The sequence below is a fragment of the Sceloporus occidentalis genome, unplaced genomic scaffold, assembly GCF_023333645.1.
Source record: "Sceloporus occidentalis isolate IW3139 unplaced genomic scaffold, rSceOcc1.0.p SCAF_4, whole genome shotgun sequence".
Taxonomy (NCBI): domain Eukaryota; kingdom Metazoa; phylum Chordata; class Lepidosauria; order Squamata; family Phrynosomatidae; genus Sceloporus; species Sceloporus occidentalis.
The window spans coordinates 84,825,084-84,844,744 of NW_028316984.1; the positions used below are offsets into that span (position 1 = coordinate 84,825,084).

Genomic DNA, 19,661 nt, shown 5'->3' on the forward strand with positions numbered 1-19,661 from the left:
AGTTCAGTTACAGCACCTGGCAGGACCCATGCCATCTGTCAAGGACAAACATGTGGAGGGAGGGAGACAGATCCTGTAGGATAGGGTGGGCCCACTTTGGCTTTCCAGATATTTTTTGGGCAACACCAGCCCCAGCCGGCATGGTTAATGGTAAATGTTTATGGGAGCTGTAGTTCAAAGACATCTGGAGGGCCACAGTTGCCCACCCTATCCTAAAGGACAATAACTACAGATATAAAATTTATGGAAATATTGAGGTTTGTGTACATGGACTTTTTGGACAATTGGGGGTAAATGTGATGTTAGCGTCCTCTACAAATTGGAAGTCACTTTGTTAATTGAGGAGCATACAATGTATCCTTTGATGAGCATAAAACTGTCATGTTTGGTATATTAAAAATATAGTTTATTGAAACAATAATTCAAATTGAATTTCCTTATTTATTGAGTTTTATTGTTACAAATAGAGCTATAAGGTCCTAAACTGTAAGGAACCTCTTTGGTTTTGCTAGATTATTAGGATTAGGCAAAAAAGAAAAAGGGGAAAAAGAAAAAGCATCAGTAAAACAGAGAAATGTCTTTTGTCTCCTCTAGTTCTTCGTGCCATCAAGCAGACATAAAGCAACAATTCCCATAAAAAGAATGGAGAAAAGGAAACCAAGATAAGGAATTGCAGTGATCAGATACCTACTTCATAAGACACCATTTTAGATAGTTTTTAGGGTAGGGCTTATACTGGGGGTTTACATATATTAACACCTTGTCTTAAACATGTTATTCAGAATTCTAAATGAACATATTCCATAACCCATTATACCCCTCCCAAATCTTCCATGAAAAAAAGGCTTTGGAAAAAGATAAGGTTTCCCTCTCCATTTTTTGTTTTGTTTCATTTTAACCAGGTCTTCACATCTTTAATAGTAATGTAGACTGGACTGAGAATAAAATGTCCAGCTCTGAGAAGATTGCTGAGCAAGTTGGCCATAGAGAAAGATCCATTTACTCACCTCACCACCATACGGACAGGGTACATGCCAATGCCCAGCATCTTCTCCTCAGGGATGGTGTAGGAAAGCCTTCCACTGCCACTTGTCACCTCTGTACCATAGTGTACCCATTTCCCTGAGAGTGGCTGTGGCATGACATAGAAGTCCACCTGTGAGAAGGAATCAGAGGATAGCCACATTGTTCATTCTTAGACATGGACCTTCACATACTGTCCTCTCCTCCCTCCACCCACATTCAACTCTTTAGATTGCATCAAACCTAGTTAAGGACCCATAGGGCAAAGGCATGGTTATCTCCACATCTTTCCTCCATGTTCTGTTTGCATCCATCTTCCTTTCTGATCATCTGCTACTCTGTTTTGCTTATACATTATTTCTACTCCTCCTTTTTAACACCTCTTCAGCCCCTGTGAGACGTTTTCATTTCATGCCTCCTCAAGGGCTATTTTCAACATCCTTCTCCTCAGAGCTCACATCTGCTCTGCTTTCATTTTGTGAATTTGGATCATTCATTCTTTCTCTACTCTTGTCAAACAATGCCCCCTTCAATTCCACAATGTGTCCTCTGTTTCAGTTTCTACATCAGTTTCCCCCTCATTTGCCCCCATACTCCCATAACTGCCCACCTCTGGGTTAGGAGGTGCAGGACAGATTGTGTGGCACCTCAGTGTCTTTAAAAAATTGCTGGGTTATGCAGGAGCAACTATTAGGGGGCTGCTGTGGCTCTCTCCTGCATCCACTACCTGAGGCGATTGTCTCATTCAAATGGTAGAGCTGACCTTGGCCTCAAAGAACAGAATAAGTTTGAGCAGGAGATCCATGGCACAGCCAAGCTCAGCTTCTAGTTCTTTTCTGATAGAATTTGTGCATATGAAAGCCGTGGAAACCACATGGAAATAATGGCAAATAATGCTTCCTGCTCAGATTCCCACTGGTTAAAAACTCCTGCTGTTCTCTTTTTCCCAATGGACACACAGACATACACCTCAGCAGAGTGAGACCCTTTGTTACCTTCTCTCCAGTCAGAGTCACCACATCCAATGGTCCATACATGAAACGGCCATTGAGAACTTGGGGTCGCCCTTCACACACAATGACATCACTGGCACGGTGGTTCGCTGTGACATTCTGGAAAGCAAAGTGTCAGCAGCTTTAGCAAACTTGTTTTAGCAAGAAGAAAAAAATAAAACATCGAAACCGAACTGTCCACAGAATGATAGCAACTGAGCTGGTAAAGGATGATGATAATAATAATGGTAATGATAATGCAGGTTGAGTATCCCTTGTTTGAAATGCTTGGGACCAGAAGTGTTTCAGATTTTGGGGGATTTTAGAATATTTGCATATGCATAATGAGAGATCTTGGAGATTAGGCCCAAATCTAAACACAACATTCATTTATGTTTCATGTATACCTTATACACACATCCTGAAAATATTGTAATGTATTTTTACTGTTGTAACCCACCCAGATTCCTAGTGATTGGGTAGGCTATAAATATATTATTATTATTATTATTATTATTATTATTATTATTATTATTATTACCACAAAGTCAATTTTATACACTATTTTTAGTAATTCTGTTCATGAAACAAAGTTTGTGTACGTTAAACCATCAAAGGTGTCACAATCTCAGCTACCCATGAAAATATTTAGGATTCTGGAGCATTTTGAATGTTCAGACAAGGGATACTTAACCTGTAACAACAAAAACAACAGCCAAATAACAGTAGTAGTAGTACAGTAGTAGTAGGAATACACTCGTTCTTCCACATTTCTGGCTTTGACTTCTGTAGATTTGATTATTCACAGATTTTATTAATATGTTCTCTCTAGTAATATCTAGGTCCTCCAGCACAATTCTATGCTCAACTTTAACCAAAAGTCACACTGAAGGACCAAGACATTCCAAGACATAACACTCCACTAGGCATTTTCAGCTCTCCAGGGCAATGCTGTGGTCAGTGTCTGAAAGATGCTGACCACAGAGTTGCACTGGATGACCTAGAGATTCCTAGAGAGGTGATCTCTCAGGTAAAAATAAGTGTTTTTGTTATTTGCAGTTTTCCCCATCCACTGGGGTCCTGTGCCCCTAACCCCAGAGAATGTGGAGGGATGAGCGTAGTTTTTATTTCTTTCCTGCCTCTTCTCAAGGCGGGATACAACCTATTAAAATACAATACACAATTAAGAACATATAAAACCCACAGTTAAAATTAAACACTATAAAACCATTATAATAGCCTCATAGGAGTAAGTCATGATTTAAAAATGACTGAGTAGGCTTGCCAGAAGAGATATGTCTTTAATGCTGTTTTAAAAGCAGTCAGCATTTTCAGCTGTCGCATTGCCTCTGGCAGATCATTTCAACAATTAATAATAATTTTTGTTGTTGTGATGATGATGATGATGATGATGATGATGATGATGATGATGATGACTGGTTCTCTGCAAGTGGGTTAACTCATGGAGTGCTCACTAAAGATCTTTTTGTGAAACTTGGTAGATCTCACCACATGACGACTACCTGTTCCTACAAACCCTCTCCCTCTCCTAACACAGAGAACAAGAAATACATCTGTGAAACTTCTTATGTCAGACCAGAGATGGGCAGTCATCACCCTCCAGATTTGGACTACAACTCTAAATTGTGACAACTTGCCTATTTGTTGTTAAACTTTTTATTATCTGGTTTTTAGGTATACAGTATTTTGTTTTAATTCAGCCTGTGGGCTGCGTTGGGTCCCATGTGAGCAGAAAGGGGGGATATTAATTCATTAATTATTCGAAACTATTACTTTTTTTGGTGTTTTATCCTCTTTGCTACACAGAATTGCCCTTCATTTAACTGATGCCTATATTTACGTCATCTAAATTATGCATCAAAACCTGCCCATAAACCTTTTAATATTTAACACAAATGGCATAATTTCATTTCACTTACAAACTGGGGCATACACAGCATGTTTATTAAAGCCTCTTCTCAGATTATGAAAAAGGGATTAAATACTAATTGTTATTATGAAGAACTACATAGATAATCCCCAAACTGCTAATAGACTTAACTTACAATTTTACCAGCAAAGCAAAGAGGAAAATATTTTAAAGGTATTAGCTTCTTTCAATAATCAGTTGTAAAGGTCTTTTTTTCTTTTAATGGTCAGTGTCTTTTTGATTTTGTTGTTTCTTTTTGCCTTTACTTTTGGAAAAAATAAAATTTAAAAGTCATAGATCTCTCTAAGACCTTTTATATGGGATTTATGAGTTGCCAGGATTCCCTTGCAAGAAACAAGACCAGACTTGGGTTCTATGCCTAAGGCAGGAAGCAACTGCTGCATATTTCTCCCAGAGATCTGCAACTGAACCTCTTAAAGTTCTGAGTAGTGCAAATAAGGTCTCTTAGCATGACAAACCTTCATGTGTTTGTGAAAACACACGTGGGCCAAATGACCTCTCCATTCCAAAATTTTAAAAAGGAAATCCAAATCTTTGGCTTCAAATACTTCTTCCAAACAGAATTTGGAAGTGTTACTTTTCTTCAGCTACAATTTGGAGAATCAGGGTGAGAGATTCTGGGACTTATGGTCACAAAAAAAACCCCAGAAACGTTTTTTCAAGCTCAAGTAAATGAAGCATTATCTACATCATTGCTACTCAAAGTGGTGTTCCCTGGGCCAGTGTCATTCCTTGACCTATTAGCTGCCAGTCCCTGGCAAGTGTTCAGGAAAGAAAGAAAGAAAGAAAGAAAGAAAGAAAGGAAGGAAGGAAGGAAGGAAGGATTGTAGTTAATGGGCACCAATATGGTACCATTATCCATGGCACACTGGGAAAAAATAGTTGCTGGTTCCCAACATCATCTAGCCTGAGAAATGCTGATCTACAGAAAGTGATTTGATTTGGTTTGTGAAACTGAATGACAATATTGATTTTTTAAAATGTATACGTAAAATATATGGAATCTTTTCAAGAGGCACTGAGAGAAGAGATGAAAAACAGCAAGGACATCTGCAAAGTTCCCTTTAAGATTATTCGCAATGAAAGAAATTGGAGCAGCCCAATACCCCTTCCTGGAAGACAAGTTCTCTTGCCTTGGCCCACACTAAATTCCAGTTTCCCATGTAAGCCTGCATGACACAGAGAGGGCAGAACTGCATACCCGGATCTTCACTTGTGTGCGTTTGCGCTGCCATTTTTCACGGGGAAAAGCTGGGCTGTAGATGGAACTCTCCTCATTTTCCGTCACTTGGTGTTGCTCTGTCTCAATCACCTGCAATCACAGAACACCAGTGTCAGCCCAGTCCATGACCACTCACCCCCTGCAACTCCCAGACTTCAAAGGGGGCAATCTGTCACTCTCTGCATCTTTCCCAATCCCCTCCCAATTGCACAAGGCAAGTGCCTTTGGAAGGAATATTGCCTTTGTCATTGCAAGATCTTGGCGGGGGGGGGGGGGGAATCCTATCCTTTGGAGTACAGAATCCTTCAGGCAGACTCCCTGGAAGATTTGGGGAGTTGTACCCCAAAATAACTTTCTCAAACTTTTACGTTTGCTAATGTTTACGGGAAACAGAGGAAACTGCTTGATAACAAGATACAGCTATGTGTACTCTATTCTCCTGGAGATCTCAGCAGTACTGTTTTTCCTGTTATTTGGTCCTTTTTAACCAATGAATGCCAGCAAGTGAACCTGAGGTCTTCCGTCAATCTGGTGTGTGCTCTATCAATGACCTATAGCCTGAGTTCTTACAAGCTCTTCTTTGTTTTGTGAACCAATGGCTATTCCTTACTCCCAAACAAATGCTCTCTTTTGCTTTCTATAGTAAAATAAGCCTCTGCCCAGTACTGTTAGGATCTTCTCAAAAAACACTAAAGTAATCAGACCACTGGTCCTACCCTTTGTCTGATTACTTTAGTGTTTTCTGAGGACTGTGAGAAGATAATCCTCCTCAAAAATCCATGTTCCCTCCTAAATTTCTATTGCAATTGCACTTTCACGTGCAACTCTGCAATTGCCTATCATAAAAATTGGATAAGCAAAGTTCACCCATTAGAGCATGGTTCTGCTATGTATATGCCCACCCTGCTCACTTTTGAGCAGTTCTGCTTCTGCCTGGCTCCATACCCTCCCTGCTGAATGTGCAGCTGGGGTGGGAAACCTCCCTGTAATTCCTCTTCCAAATAAGATGAACAGGGAGCATGAATCTTGTTTTCAAGTTGAATCACATTTTCAAAAGCCTTCCAAAAGCATGACTTTGGCTTTTTAAAAAAAGACAATGGCTTCCCATGTACCTTTAAAGTGTGTGTGTGTCTGGGGGGGGGGGAGATTTTTGCTGCTGTCTCAGTAAAATCACCCCAATGATAGGGTAGGGTCCAGCAGCTGATGGGCTGGAAATTGCAACCCTGCGAACTGTTACCAAAGCTTTCCAGCCCTGCGCTAAAGCAAGTCCCCTGTCTGAATTAGTTGCCTATGATGTTTCCATCATTGCTCATCTCCCCATAAGAGTAACAGCAACAGTGACTCTGTCCTCTGACACTCAGATCTGCTATGGCTGTTGTACCTGTCGCAGGATGAAAGCAGCCACATCAGCACTCTCCCAGTAGCTGGCATGGAAAAGGTGAGGCAAGGTGATAGTGGGAAAAGCTGTTAGTGCTTCTGGGCAGTAGAGAGAGTAGTCGATGCGTTTAGTACCCCACCAGCGATCCAGAACTAGACATGGAGGGAAGAGAAACTGTATTAAGATGCCCCTCTGCATGCCCCTACCTTATTTCTTTTTCCTGTTTAGCCATGGATTACACTGAGGCATAAATGGCTGCTTTTATTATGCACACCCTTTCCCCATTCTCTTTATCCTTTGTTTTCATCAAATATACAGATCATGCTTACCTACATACTAGAGGTGTAAACATTTGGGAGGCACACACATTTGTTTTCTGCTCTTCCCCTTCCCCCTCCATTAAGCCTTCATCTCTCTAGTCTCAGGAAGGTCAATATAAAAGTATTACATGCATTAATAGGAATATGGCAACATCTGTCACAACAACCAATCCTTTACATATACAGACAAAGTATGCAACCACTTCATTAAGAGGCATCCAGCTTCATTAACCAAATGGCACCTGAATCATAAGCCTCCATGCTAGTTTTGAGATGTACAAAGAAACAAAGAAGCAAGCAAGTGATAGAATATGAAGGATCCACATTTTCTCTGTTCTCAGGCATGACACATTGACCAATAATAGCTTAGACTCTAAGCCTGAGATCAAGGGTGGGAAAGCTGTGGCTTGTGTACCATATATGACTCCCCCCCCCAACTCCACTTTTACAACCCTCAGATTCCCCCTGCAAACCCCCAAAGTGTTGGAACAATGTTCCTTTAAACTGTGGTAAAATATTTTGAGTGGTGGGAATTGCTGAGGCAGAGCACTTGTCATGATGTAAAAACTTTCTACAGGGATTGCATCATGCTGAGTAGCACTAGGTGATAACTCTTAGGACTTTATCGCACTGGCCCTAAAATGGGCCCAGTGCGTTCTAAATGTGCACGTGTGTGGGTGCGCACAGAACGGGATGGGGTAACCCATGGAGTAAGTTGATGGGAGTCTTGAGGAGTGTTTGTACATATCTGCATATACTGCAACTACTGATAAAGAACCTCCAAGGACCTGGAAGATATCAACAAGTGCCTGTGAGTTTATTCAACTGTGGTCAGTTCATTGCCAAACTGAACTGGTGCTTCTGTACTCTCCTACTGTTAGCTACTTCTGAGAGCGTTTACCTCAGACAGTGCTGTAAGCTGGCATCTCTGGTGGGCCTAAAGGTTTTGTTTTTTGTTACTGCACACCAAGCAGGACACAGAAGAGAACCAACATAAAGCCCCGTGAATCCCTCAACAATTCTGTTTTAATGGACTGTTTTCAGGTGATTTTTTTTGTCTGAGATTTGCCCAAAAGTGCATGAAGACAAAATCATTTTTTTCCTATTCCTTCAGAACTTGCTCCTGTCTTTTTTCAGTTGAAAATCCAGCAAAATAGTGACTGGAGGTGATGTGATACAACTTCTGGTGTGAATGCCATCAATATACACAGTATGTTTCACAGCAAACCACTGTTGCCTTAGAGACTGTGGGTGGAAAGATACTAAGATGAACAGGGGAACCCCTAAAAATAGTGTGCTATCTACCCGTGTGTTTCTTTGTCTAGAAATAACTGCTTCCAGTATAAAACCAAAAACAGGGCTGGTAAACTGTGGCTCTCTGGTGTTGCTGAGCTAAAACTTCAATCCTACTTCCATCATACATTGCTGTCTAGGAATGATTGGGGGCGGCGGGGCGGCATGAGAGCGTTGTTCTCCTTCCTGATGAAATTTTCCTTTAGTCCTCAAATTTATAGAATTCCAACCAAGCATTAAGAAAATATAGTACTGACATTTTAAAAAAAGGGATCTAGTAGAATCCTGCAAAATCCCAACATTTTAAAAATATAAATAGAATAGGGGGGGGGGGGGTTATGTAGCATAGCATAGTGGAGCCAGTGTGGTGTAGTGGTTTGAGTGTTGGACTATGATTCTGGAAACCAGGGTGTGATTCCCATTTCAGCCATAAAACCTACTGGGTGACCTTAAGTGACTCTCAGCCTCAGGAGAAGGCAATGGCAAACCTCCTCTGAACAAATCTTGCCAAGAAAACCCCTTGATACGTTCCTTTTAGGGTTTCCATAAGCTAGAAATGACTTGAAGGCATACAACAACAACTACAAGTTGCTAATAATTATTGGGTTAGCAGTAGGTGTGGAGGAGGAATTTAACCTCACCTCCCAGCTGCAGTCCCTGCATAATTTAAAACATTAAATACAAATAAGTGTTTAACATCAAAGGTAATCAGGATTTGGTCCTAGCCATCCAATAATTGGCTACAGTCCCTCCAGTACTATTCATTTTAATGGCTTCCATAAATCTGACTTTAATTAAAATTAAGTGTCATGGTTGTGCACAGGATTGCATCCTTTTTAATATAACACTTGAATTTATTGGCATGAGAGACAGGAGCCCAGTGACTTGGAAGAGCTGTGAAAGTACTCCAGTTTGGAACACAGAGTGCAAGTAGCACAATATGGCTAGGCTACGGTATTGCTGAGGAATTTTGTCAAAGAACAAGCCTTTTTCTTGGCAGCACAGCAAATATTCAGAGCCTGCAGAATGAACTCATTTGACTTGTGGACACAGGAATCATTGTTTAGGTTTCTGTCTGAATCAGCAGTTAATATATTCAGAAAGGAATGGCCAATACATCTTGAACAGCTGAGTGCAAAGGAAAAGTTTTCCACCCCACCATTTTAAGACACAAGGGGTGTAGTAAAGACATTTCTTCAAACTCTCAGCAACCATATGGGCAACATGTCATGAGTACTTCAAGCACCATGAATGTATGGAATACTTTTGTATACGCCAATGTTTACCATGGCTGGAACAGCAAGAACTGAAAACATGCTTTTGTGAACCACATTGAGCATTTACTTAAAAATGAGAAGAATGATCTTGAAATATGAAAGAGTAAAATCCTGATCTCCAAAAGACTTCATATTACCAAACCACTACTACCACACTGTTGGGCAAGGGTGGCAAAAGATGCAGCTCATAGGCTGAATATAGCCCTCTTGACTTTTCTGTAACTCCCACCAGGGGCTGCATTCAAAACTTGGGAGACTATCACATGGGGAAAAATTGGGGGATTAAAAATACATTTTCCCAGGAAAGTTGTGCAATTGTGGCAAAGATTTTCAGATGATGTCACGATCTAAGAGGACTTATTCAGAGAAGAACCAGGAATGCTCCAGCAACAAACCATTTACGGGATTTCCGAAACTGTGGCTATTGTACTTTGGGCATTATATGGGAAAACATGACTCAGTGAAAGTCAATTACGCTGGGAAAACCTGAAGGAAATAGGAAAAGAGGAAGATCACAATACAGGTGGAGTGACTGAATTAAGGAATCCATAGCCCTGAATTTGCAAAGGGCTGTTAATAATAGGATCTCATGAAGGTCTCTTATTCACAGGGTCACCATAAATTGAAGCTGATTTTATGGCAACATAACAACATGTCCCCCCTTCCCAATTTACTGTTAGAATATCAAAAAGAATGTTTTTTTCCCTCTTACATTTGCTGCTGTGCCCCCATTAAGCACAATTAGGTTTTACAAACAAGGTGTGTGTGGTGCCTCACCTCTCTGACCCATAGGTGTTGTCACCCTACCTACAGAGGAACTTAGATGAGTAGCAGACATGGGCCCAAAACTGAACTTTGCTTGTTGAAAATGAGGGGAGGGAGAGAAAAGGACACTCACTCTTGACCACTTCATTGGTGCTGGTTATAGTATTCTCGGCTGTCGTTCCTTCATTCCCTTTCCAAAAGCCCCCAAATGCACCTGTTGGAGTAGGTGGTGTCACAAGGTCTAACTCATCCATGAAGAGGGAAGAGTGACTCTGCAATGCCTCTGCTAGACCAAGGAGAAAGGAAAACATGGTTGAGTCCAAAGACTGCTCTGCATTCTAGACTGCTGGGAGATCCTAAGCACCATTGCTTTAACACAGTTCTAAGGGGAGTGCCTTTCACATGAGTGTATGCGCACATAAGAGATGGAGAATATGACCTTATGAGCTAACTCCAATGGATTTACTCATAAAATCAGCACCACATCCCAGTCAGCTTTGCCCAAGTGGTTATGATATTCAGCTGAGTGTGGAATCAATCACACCACAGAAAAGGAGCTCCCATGGTGGGGATGTGTGCAAAGGCACTTTACAGTTCCCAGACATAAAGTGAAACACAGCTCAGTCAAAGTATGCACTGTAAGTAAGAAAACCTATTTTTATTACCATTTATTTTATATTCTGCATTCTCTCCCTTACACCCACATATCCTCTATACAATAGAAACACAGATGGATAAGAAAAACATTCCATGCACAAAAGTGAGGGAGGCAGTTAAACTAAACCTATGGTTTAAATATAATTTTCTTCTCCCCAGAAAAAAAGAGCAGAAGTACCAAACTCAGGCTATGGACAGCCAAAGAAAGAACAAAGGAGGAAGTTCTCATGCCTGTCCTTATCGAAGAGGAAGTGAACACTCTGAGTAGGAAGAGTCCTCTCTTCTCAAGCCTAAAAGATACAGCCTTTGAGACACTAGTTGTTCCACTAAGAGATCACCCATATGTACAGAACATGTAAAGGAATGCATAGAACATGTAGTATTCAACTCAAGATAAGGACTAGGGATGGATTGATGTATGGAAGAGAATGGGCTATACTCAGGGTGATCAGATGTCATAACTGCAAAGGAGGATAAGGCAATGCAAAATGTAGGACATTACAAAATAAAAGCAAAAAACACTAATATAAATATAAATTCATGCTTCTTAGTCATGCTCAAAATGGAGGACATTTTGGAATTACTCCTGGACAGAAGGCTGAAATGTAGGACATGTCAGGTCACCCTGGCTATATCACTTCAGATTTCAGGTGGGGGGGGGGCACATTTTTGTTATGGCTCCCACACATAAAAGCTTGTTTGCAACTGGAATCTAGCATATAAAGGTTTTAGCCCACCTGTTCACCATTTATGTTGGTTTTCTATTTGTAGGCAGTATTTAATGTCACCTTTCCATCTGGGTGCAGTGAATATAGAGGTGGGAAGCCAAGGTGATTCCATCTGCTCTACTGGGACCACTGTGCTCCTCTACTCAAACTCTTCCATTCAAGTTAGACATAAAAAATTTGCCATGCTAAAAACCAGTGACTCTGTTTTCTTTTCCTTTTGTGTTGTGCCTTTCAGGCTTTAAGACTGAGGGCAGCAAGGAACTGCTTTGACTGAGAGTGAGTTTATGCAAGCTACTCTGGGAGCCTTTTTCACCTGACAAGTGGGTAAAAAACTCCAAATGTTTCAATAAATATAGATGTGGCATGCACACACATACCTAGAACTTGAAGGAGCACAATCTGTTCCATCGCTCCATTTTGCTGCCTATGGAGACTAGCTAAAGGCTTCTGCTGGAGGTGCAGCTTTCTCCACCAGAGCAGCACAATGAGGACACAGCTGATTCTGCTGAATACATGACTATACTTATTACTTAATGGGCCACTAGAGCTCCAAAATTTATTCTCTTCTCCATATTGCCCATATCTTTTTTAAAAAAAATCACCACCTCTGCTACCATCCACTCCACATGGACCCTGTCTTTGACAGAACATGGAAGACTTGCTTTTTGAAAATACATTTCACAGAATCCTACAGTCAGCATGGCCAGTAGCCAAGCAGGCTGGGAATTATGGTAGTTGCAGTCCAAAAAAGCATCTTTCCATAGCACTTGAAAACCCATTCTATTCTGTAACCCTGACAGAATGCAAAACTATCCAGTGCCACACCACACAGACTTCTGGGCACCCATGTCTCACTCCTTGTCCGTAGGTGACATATTCACCCCATCCATATTCCCTAGCAAGACCAAGGCTCTGACTATGGTTCTTCTCACCCAATGAAGTAGAAGAGCCATCTCCCAGTGGGTATTTCTGATAGCGGGGAACACCAAAGGGAGGCATTGCATGGAACTGCTGGGCCAGTAGAGGCTCCAAGCGGGAGGCGCAGGGGTCCGCTGCATGGAACAAGTTGTAGATCTGCTCACAGGCTGGGCGCATCTGGGCCACTGAAGGGGCAAAAAAAAGGGGGGACGGGTGTGAAATTCAGAGCATGGAAAAGTTCTTTTTTTCAGACTACAATTTTCAGAATCTCTTGGGGAATTTTATTTCCAAAAGAATTCACTTTTTAAACTAGGGAAATACTGCACTAATAACAGAATAGGAACACAAAAGAATGTAAGTGGTAGGCAGTGAGAAAAACTTCTTACCATCCATGGCAGGCATCACTGTCTTCCGAAGTGCAAGTACCAGCCCAAGAGGTGAACCAAACAGGAAGAAGCCAGACACCTTGAACTCCAGCTTTCCAATCATACCTGGCCCCTCAAAAGTCTCCACCATTGAGGATGAAGAGTTACTGCTACGTCGAGGGTCTCCTTCTGTATCTGAGGCTGGCACACTAGCCTGTAGGCTGAGAATAACATCAAAACACGTAGTCACTGCCAGCTGGCACTCAAACATCCTCCCCCCCCCCCCAGTACCATTGTACTAGAAAAAGGAAATTTAGGATGCTTCTAGGCTGACTTCCCCTCCCTTCAATACCGTCTACAAAGAGGAAACACCACAGCTCATGATTCTCTTGGTTCTCTCTCCCTATGTATGAAATGTATGTAGGAGAAACTTTCTGACAGTAAGGGCTGTTTGACAGTGGAACACACTCCCTCAGAGTGTAGTGGAGTCTCCTTCTTTGGAGGTCTTTAAACAGAGGCTGGATGGCCATCTGTCCAGGATGCTTTGATTGAGAGTTACTGCATGGCAGGGGGTTGGACTGGATGGCCCTTGTGGTCCCTTCTAATTCTACGATTCTAAGAAATAGGGAGTTCACTGAAGAAGGTCAAAATGGACAAAAATCCTGCAATGTCTTCTCTCACACACAACGGTGCACATACTTTCTCTCTCTCTCTCCAAATATCAGAGTCACATCCTCAAAAAATAGTACAGAATTTACAGCACTGCATCTCTGGAACACACACTGTAGATAGGTATCTTGCTCATTTATTTTAGTAAACACTAAGCCACAGCTGCTTCAGTATCTTAGACCTCAGCTATGTTATTAGTTTTTAACCACAATTTCCCCTTTCCCCTTTCTCTGTGTATGAGAGGACACGGCATTTCATTTATTGAGGCCTTCAGCATTATTTCACAGAGGTTGGAAATAGAAGACTTCCATCTTCTATTACAAGTCTGCAAAAATGAGAGGAATACTCCTGAATATTGACACCAAAGTTGTTGGTTCCAGATGAAGGGCTCCTAATGCCATCAGTTCTTTTTCTTAAAAAATAATAAATAATAATTAAAAACTACATTCAATACAATACAATTTACAATTTAAAAACAATACAATTAAAACAATAAAAGAACTTGTGCCAAATCGTAAGTTGCTAACAGAGGGAGGAGGGCTCTCAGGGGAAGTATCAGGGGTAAGCCTGTTTAAAAAAGAACGTTTTCAGCCCCTTCTTAAATTGGGCCAGGGAGGTTGCTGAACGGAGCTCGATGGGCAGCGAGTTCCAGAGAGTAGGGGCCGAGGTGGAAAAGGCCCTTCTGGTGGTGTTGACTAATCTGGTCTCTGGAACTCTTAGCAGATGCTGCCCAGTAGATCTGAGTGTGCGGGGCGGATTGTACGGAGAGAGGCGGTCCTTTAAGTACTCTGGACCCAAGCCATTTAGGGCTTTATAGGTTATGACCAACACCTTGTATTGCGCCCGGAAGCGAATAGGCAGCCAATGTAGGTCTTTTAAGACCGGTGTTATATGACTGGTCCTAGGTGTATTAGTGACCAGTCTTGCTGCCATATTCTGCACCAATTGCAGCTTCCGGGTATGGTACAAGGGTTGCCCCATGTAGAGCGCATTGCAGAAATCCAACCAAGAGGTGACCAGAGCGTGTACCACTGTTTCTAGGTCCCCCCGGCTGTATTGCAATGTATTGCAAATCCTCATTTCCCTCTTTCATGGGTTTGTTATGGTAAGAGGGGGTGGAAAGTAGTGGAGGAAGACATGAGAGAGCTACCAGGAGAAGACTATACCATCTGAAACTCCACCCTGCCTTGGACAAAATCTAGAAATGAAGTGGCGGTGGGGGAGGCATTGTTTCATTCTAAAAGTCTCTTATGGAAGCATGCTAAGCTAGCAAACTACAAATATTTCTGGATAGCAATACAAACAGCTAGAGCTGTGCACATTGTAATATTATATGATGTGATGCTAAAGTATGTGGCATTCCCTGGGAGACCCAGGGGGTGCGACCCCTCCCAGGATAGCAATGTTTACCAAGATTGAGGTGTGATAACCCTACTGGCAGACCATAGGATTATGACTCGCCTTCTGGTTGACAATGCTTTATCCATAATTGGATAAGCCCATGTTGATTCGGCTGAGACAGTGTACACATCCTGCTCCCTTTGCTAATTAGGATTTTCCTGAGTACACATTGGTCCCTGATTCCGCAAATTGCCTTCTGATATACTATGAGATAATGTAAACCTAATGTAACCCTGATGTGAATAAAAGGGGCTGGCCAAGACCTGGCCAGCTAAGTTTTGCACCCCCATTCCTGTCTCTGCGTCTCTTTGCCGCGACAGAAGTAGCCTCTTTTTTGTTCTGTGTGTGGCACTTTATTCCATTTTTATATTAATGTTTTGTAACTGTTCATAATCATTTAATGATTTGCTCTAACTGTTGTTTTGTCTTAAGCAATGATGGGGATTACACCTGATTGCAGTGTAAGTCTGCCTCATGGATGAAGCATTTCATACTCCCTGGGGCTGAAGCAGCTTTCTTTGTGTTGACTCTTTAGCATTTGAAGTAACTGACAAGCTCATGTAAATATGTTTTTCCTTCAGTTGGTCTCAAAGGTCCTACAAGATCCCCTTTCCTGCTGACTAATAAGAGCACTTCCAGATGAGGTGTGGGGAGTCTCTGGATGTCCCAGCGTTTATTCCTGTGCAAACTGATTTTATTTTGGAGAATCACAGAACATTTTCTTCATCCCAGAGTATTTCCTGGGAACTCCTAGCATTACCAAGGCTTTCCCCCACTCCCCAGGTCAGCTTAAAGTAAACCAGTTCCTAAATGAAATGTATCTATATTTGACTGTGTGTTTGTACTATTTTAGAAGCACTAATGATGGCCATCTCTAGTAAATATAGCATTTTTTTCCAGGATACAGATGCAACAGAAATCAAGCAAAAGAAAAAAGAATAGCATTAAAACAAAATGATCCTAATGCTTAACTGGTGTAATATTGCTAAAACAGTTTAATACTTTGACTATTTCTCCTAAAGGCAAAGGCAAACCCTCTCTAAACAAATCTTGCCAAGAAAATTCCATGATAGGTTAACTTTAGAGTCACTGTAAGTCAGAAATGGCTTGAAGGCACACAACAACAACAATAATAAAAGGCTAAGTGGAAATTGGTGAAAATTGATTTCTGAAATATCACATGAGACTGGATGTAGCACATTGGCAGTGGGAGGGGAAAAGAGAAGGGAAGGAGGGAGAGATGGAAAGCTGGCATATTTCTAGAAAGAGACTGGACACAAACTCATAAATATGTAATACAATCAAAACAAAAAGAACTGCAAACTCTCAAGATTTCCAGAGACCTTCTTCCCAACTGAAGGAGCCTAAGTTAGGGCTCCAGCCTGTGTGTTAGGCAGCTCTGCTTCCCTGGAATGCACACCATGACTAAAAATTCAATTCCTGAGAGAATCCAATCCAATTGTAGTAGCAATTCTTTCACCTAGTAAGCTGTTCCACTCCACAGCCAAGACCCTCTCCCACATTGGCTCACCTGGACAAGAAATGATGCTGCTGTGGTAAAGAGTCACCCTCCTGTGCCATGTTGTCATTGCGTTTCAAGGAGGGTGGGAGTGCCGCTGGCTCAGGACTGGCACGTCCCATCCCACCCAAACCTTCTGCCTTCTCAAGCAGTGGGTCTCGCACCACAGAAATCTCTGGAGAAAGCAGCTCAGTGTTCTGAAAAAGGAGAATGGAACATAGCAAGTGTATATCTCTGTTATAAATTTGAAAACTCATACTTCTGCTATTACTACAGAATCTTCTAGGCCTCAAAAAGTACAGAAGCATGGCAGGTGACTGCCCCATTAGAGTAGACTACATATCTAAGTACCACTGTCCACTGTCAGAACCAAATCAGAAGAGAATCCTGTTCCTCCCATGTCCATTCAGTGTTCTCTTTCATTTACTCTGCCAGCCATTCTGATTTCTCTGCTTAGAACTGAAGAGAGGAAAGAGACTAACCCTGGGTACAAAAAGTTTGTCTCATGGCTCAGTCACTCACCATGCTGCCACGGCGGCTACTTCCATGACTGCCAGACCCACCAGCGCGACTGTGGCACAGGGCATCAAAGGCCAGAATACCTCCGACGCAGTCCCCAATCAGCAGCACCTATAGAGGAAAATGTGAACACCTAGGTGACTAGTGGCTTTGTGGTTATGTCAAAAACTGTAATCAAAGACATAGCAGTGTTAGTCTGGAAAATCAATATGCAAAGAGATCTTGCAGAACCTTTGAGACTAACAGAAAGATTTTTTTTTATTTATATACCGCTATTCCAAAGATCATAGCGGTGAACAGCAAGTAAGCTAATTAGCAAGTAAGCTAATTTGCCCCCAACAGTCTGGGTACTCATTTTAGCGACCTCGGAAGGATGCAAGCCTGAGTCAAGCTTGGGCCCTTTTGCTGGTCTTGAACTCGCAACCTTGTGGTTTTGAGCGAATGGCTGCAGTACAGGCATTTAACCACTGCGCCACCAGGGCTTTCCTCCTGAAAGATAAAAGTTGATCACATGAGGTTTTGTAAGCTTCAGCCTATTTCCAAATGCATCTGAGGAAACAGGCTCAAGCTTACAAAAGCTCATGGTACCAACATCTATCTTTCAGTTAGTCTCAAAGGTGCTGCATGATCTCTTTGCATACTATTTGTAATCAATTGAGATCTTGCCAGAGAAAACCGAAGCTCTGCCAACTTCTCAAGCAAGGGCAAAGAAGTAGGATCCACAAACTCTATTTCCACCCCTTCCCTACAGCTGAGAAGGGTTGGGACTGAAGCAGCAAACAGCATTTGTGCCCCAGACCTACTCACTCTATACTTTGTTGACAAAAGGTACATAAAACATGGGCCTGTTACAGACTGCCAAAATAAAGCTGCTTCGGGTCTCTTTGGAGGTATGCTGTTTAAATGATGCATGCATCCTAAGAATCCGGAAGCTGCACCAAAGCTGTACTCTAGTCCTTAGGACTGGAGCGTGGCTTTGGTGCGACCTCCGGACTCTTAGGACCCATGCATCATTTAAACAGCATACCTCCAAAGAGACCCGAAGCAGCTTTATTTTGGCAGTCTGTAACAGGCCATAGTTAACTTTATATTACAGAGGCTTCTGCTTGGAAGAGACTAATACTAGTTTCAAATGCTACAATTGCCCAGCAGAACATAGTTCATAACCTCCTACACACTCTGATGTGGAATCCTGAGCATCTGAAATTTCACTGACAGAACAAGGCAAGTTTATAGTCCTTAACATCATAGGGAAACATACAATCCTGAAATTACATGGACACTGTTCTGTGACAACCCCAAACCATGATATCTTAGGGGATTTAGTCTTATAAAAAGGAAGGGGATATAAAATGCAAATACTTCAGCAACCAACCATTCTTTGGAGAAAGCTGTGAGGATCAAATTGGTTTAAACATGCACTGGAGACAAGACCTCATTAAGCAGGAAGTGGCCTACATGGATTGATGGGAAGCTTATGACATTCTATCCTTAAATGGTCCCCTTCCAACCCCCTTCTGACCCAGTATCTTGTGAATTTTACTCTTCCTTTCCTCAAACAAGACAAACATAATCCTATTTTGAAAGAAGAAAAAACAAATCAAGACCACAGCATGCAAGTTAAAATGCCTGAAACATTTGGGCCTCAGAAATTTATTGACTCTCTTTAAAGAAAGACTAGGGAATATGGGGCCCTCTGGATAATGGACCACAACTCCCATCAGCTGTAGCCAGGAAAGCCAATGCTGTGCATGTGGGGGTGGTATTTCATCTCAGGATCATACACTACCCGACCTAGTAGGCAGTACTCCAGAATCCTCCCTTCCATATTATCCTTCTTGTTTCCCTGTCCTCTGACCTGACCACAGAAGCCGGTGCCATCAGGGGAATGGATGAAATTGCTGTAGGCTTGGTTGGTCCGGGAAATGACAGTCGCAACAGCATTCTGGTAACTGCCTGAGGAGGTGGCCAGCAGAGGCAAAGCAGCAAGTGGGATGTGATCTTGGCTACTGGACAGACTGTCACCATCATGACTGTAAGGGCTGAGCCTGGGAAAGGAGAAGGGAGAAACTGTCAGGACTCACGTTCAGACTGAAATGACCTGCAAACTCCTGGACAGCCCAAACGTTTGCCCAGAGCTCAGAAAGTGCCTCTTTACTGTGATCATTTGATCATTTTTCAAACAAAGTCTGGAACCTAAGCCAGGGCACTGACAGACACAAATCACGTAGAAAGCTAGGTACTCTCTGAGTCCGGTCTCAGAATTGGCTTTGGATTAACAGCCATTCCAAGATGAAAACAGCAGCATGAGGTAGAAGTTCCACCCCAACCGATGAAGCATCTGAGCATATGGAGGAAGAAGAGAGCCAGAGAGCTGAAAAAAGAGGGAAGAGAATTTATGCCTGGAAGCTTCTGTCTCAAGACCTTCAACTAAAAAACAGCTTCCCCTTTCCAGATACCCAGAGCAATACATCATCTACATCAAGCGCCTATTTCCATGCATAACAACAGCAAAAAAGGACAAACTTCCTGCTTTTCTCTATAGCACAGCACCCAACAAATTAAAAGGGTCAGCTCTTCTGCAGCCTTAAGTGGTGAAAGCACTGCCATTTCTATGGTGCCCCTTCACCCTTGGCTGGCTGAAGCTTTGCATTGTCAGACAGA

General features: G+C 42.1%; 1 protein-coding gene across 6 annotated transcripts in view; it reads right to left on the reverse strand.

The window, feature by feature from the left end:
* PITPNM1 (phosphatidylinositol transfer protein membrane associated 1) overlaps nucleotides 1-19,661 on the reverse strand; it is a 53,711-nt gene that overhangs the window by 15,700 nt on the left and 18,350 nt on the right. For 5 of the 6 annotated variants that reach the window (XR_016280902.1, XR_016280904.1, XR_016280903.1 and 2 more), the window contains exons 11-20: nucleotides 18,856-19,045; nucleotides 17,001-17,108; nucleotides 16,491-16,675; nucleotides 12,911-13,110; nucleotides 12,539-12,709; nucleotides 10,355-10,507; nucleotides 6,570-6,718; nucleotides 5,168-5,278; nucleotides 2,019-2,135; nucleotides 1,008-1,156 (exon numbers count right to left, since the gene is read on the reverse strand). Coding sequence is in view for 3 of the 6 variants with exons in the window: in XM_089520669.1 (XP_089376795.1) it covers nucleotides 1,008-1,156; nucleotides 2,019-2,135; nucleotides 5,168-5,278; nucleotides 6,570-6,718; nucleotides 10,355-10,507; nucleotides 12,539-12,709; nucleotides 12,911-13,110; nucleotides 16,491-16,675; nucleotides 17,001-17,108; nucleotides 18,856-19,045 (1,533 nt within the window). In the remaining 3 variants the exon portion in view is untranslated. The remainder of the gene's footprint in view (nucleotides 1-1,007; nucleotides 1,157-2,018; nucleotides 2,136-5,167; nucleotides 5,279-6,569; nucleotides 6,719-10,354; nucleotides 10,508-12,538; nucleotides 12,710-12,910; nucleotides 13,111-16,490; nucleotides 16,676-17,000; nucleotides 17,109-18,855; nucleotides 19,046-19,661) is intronic. The other variant, XM_089520667.1, reaches the window with a different exon arrangement.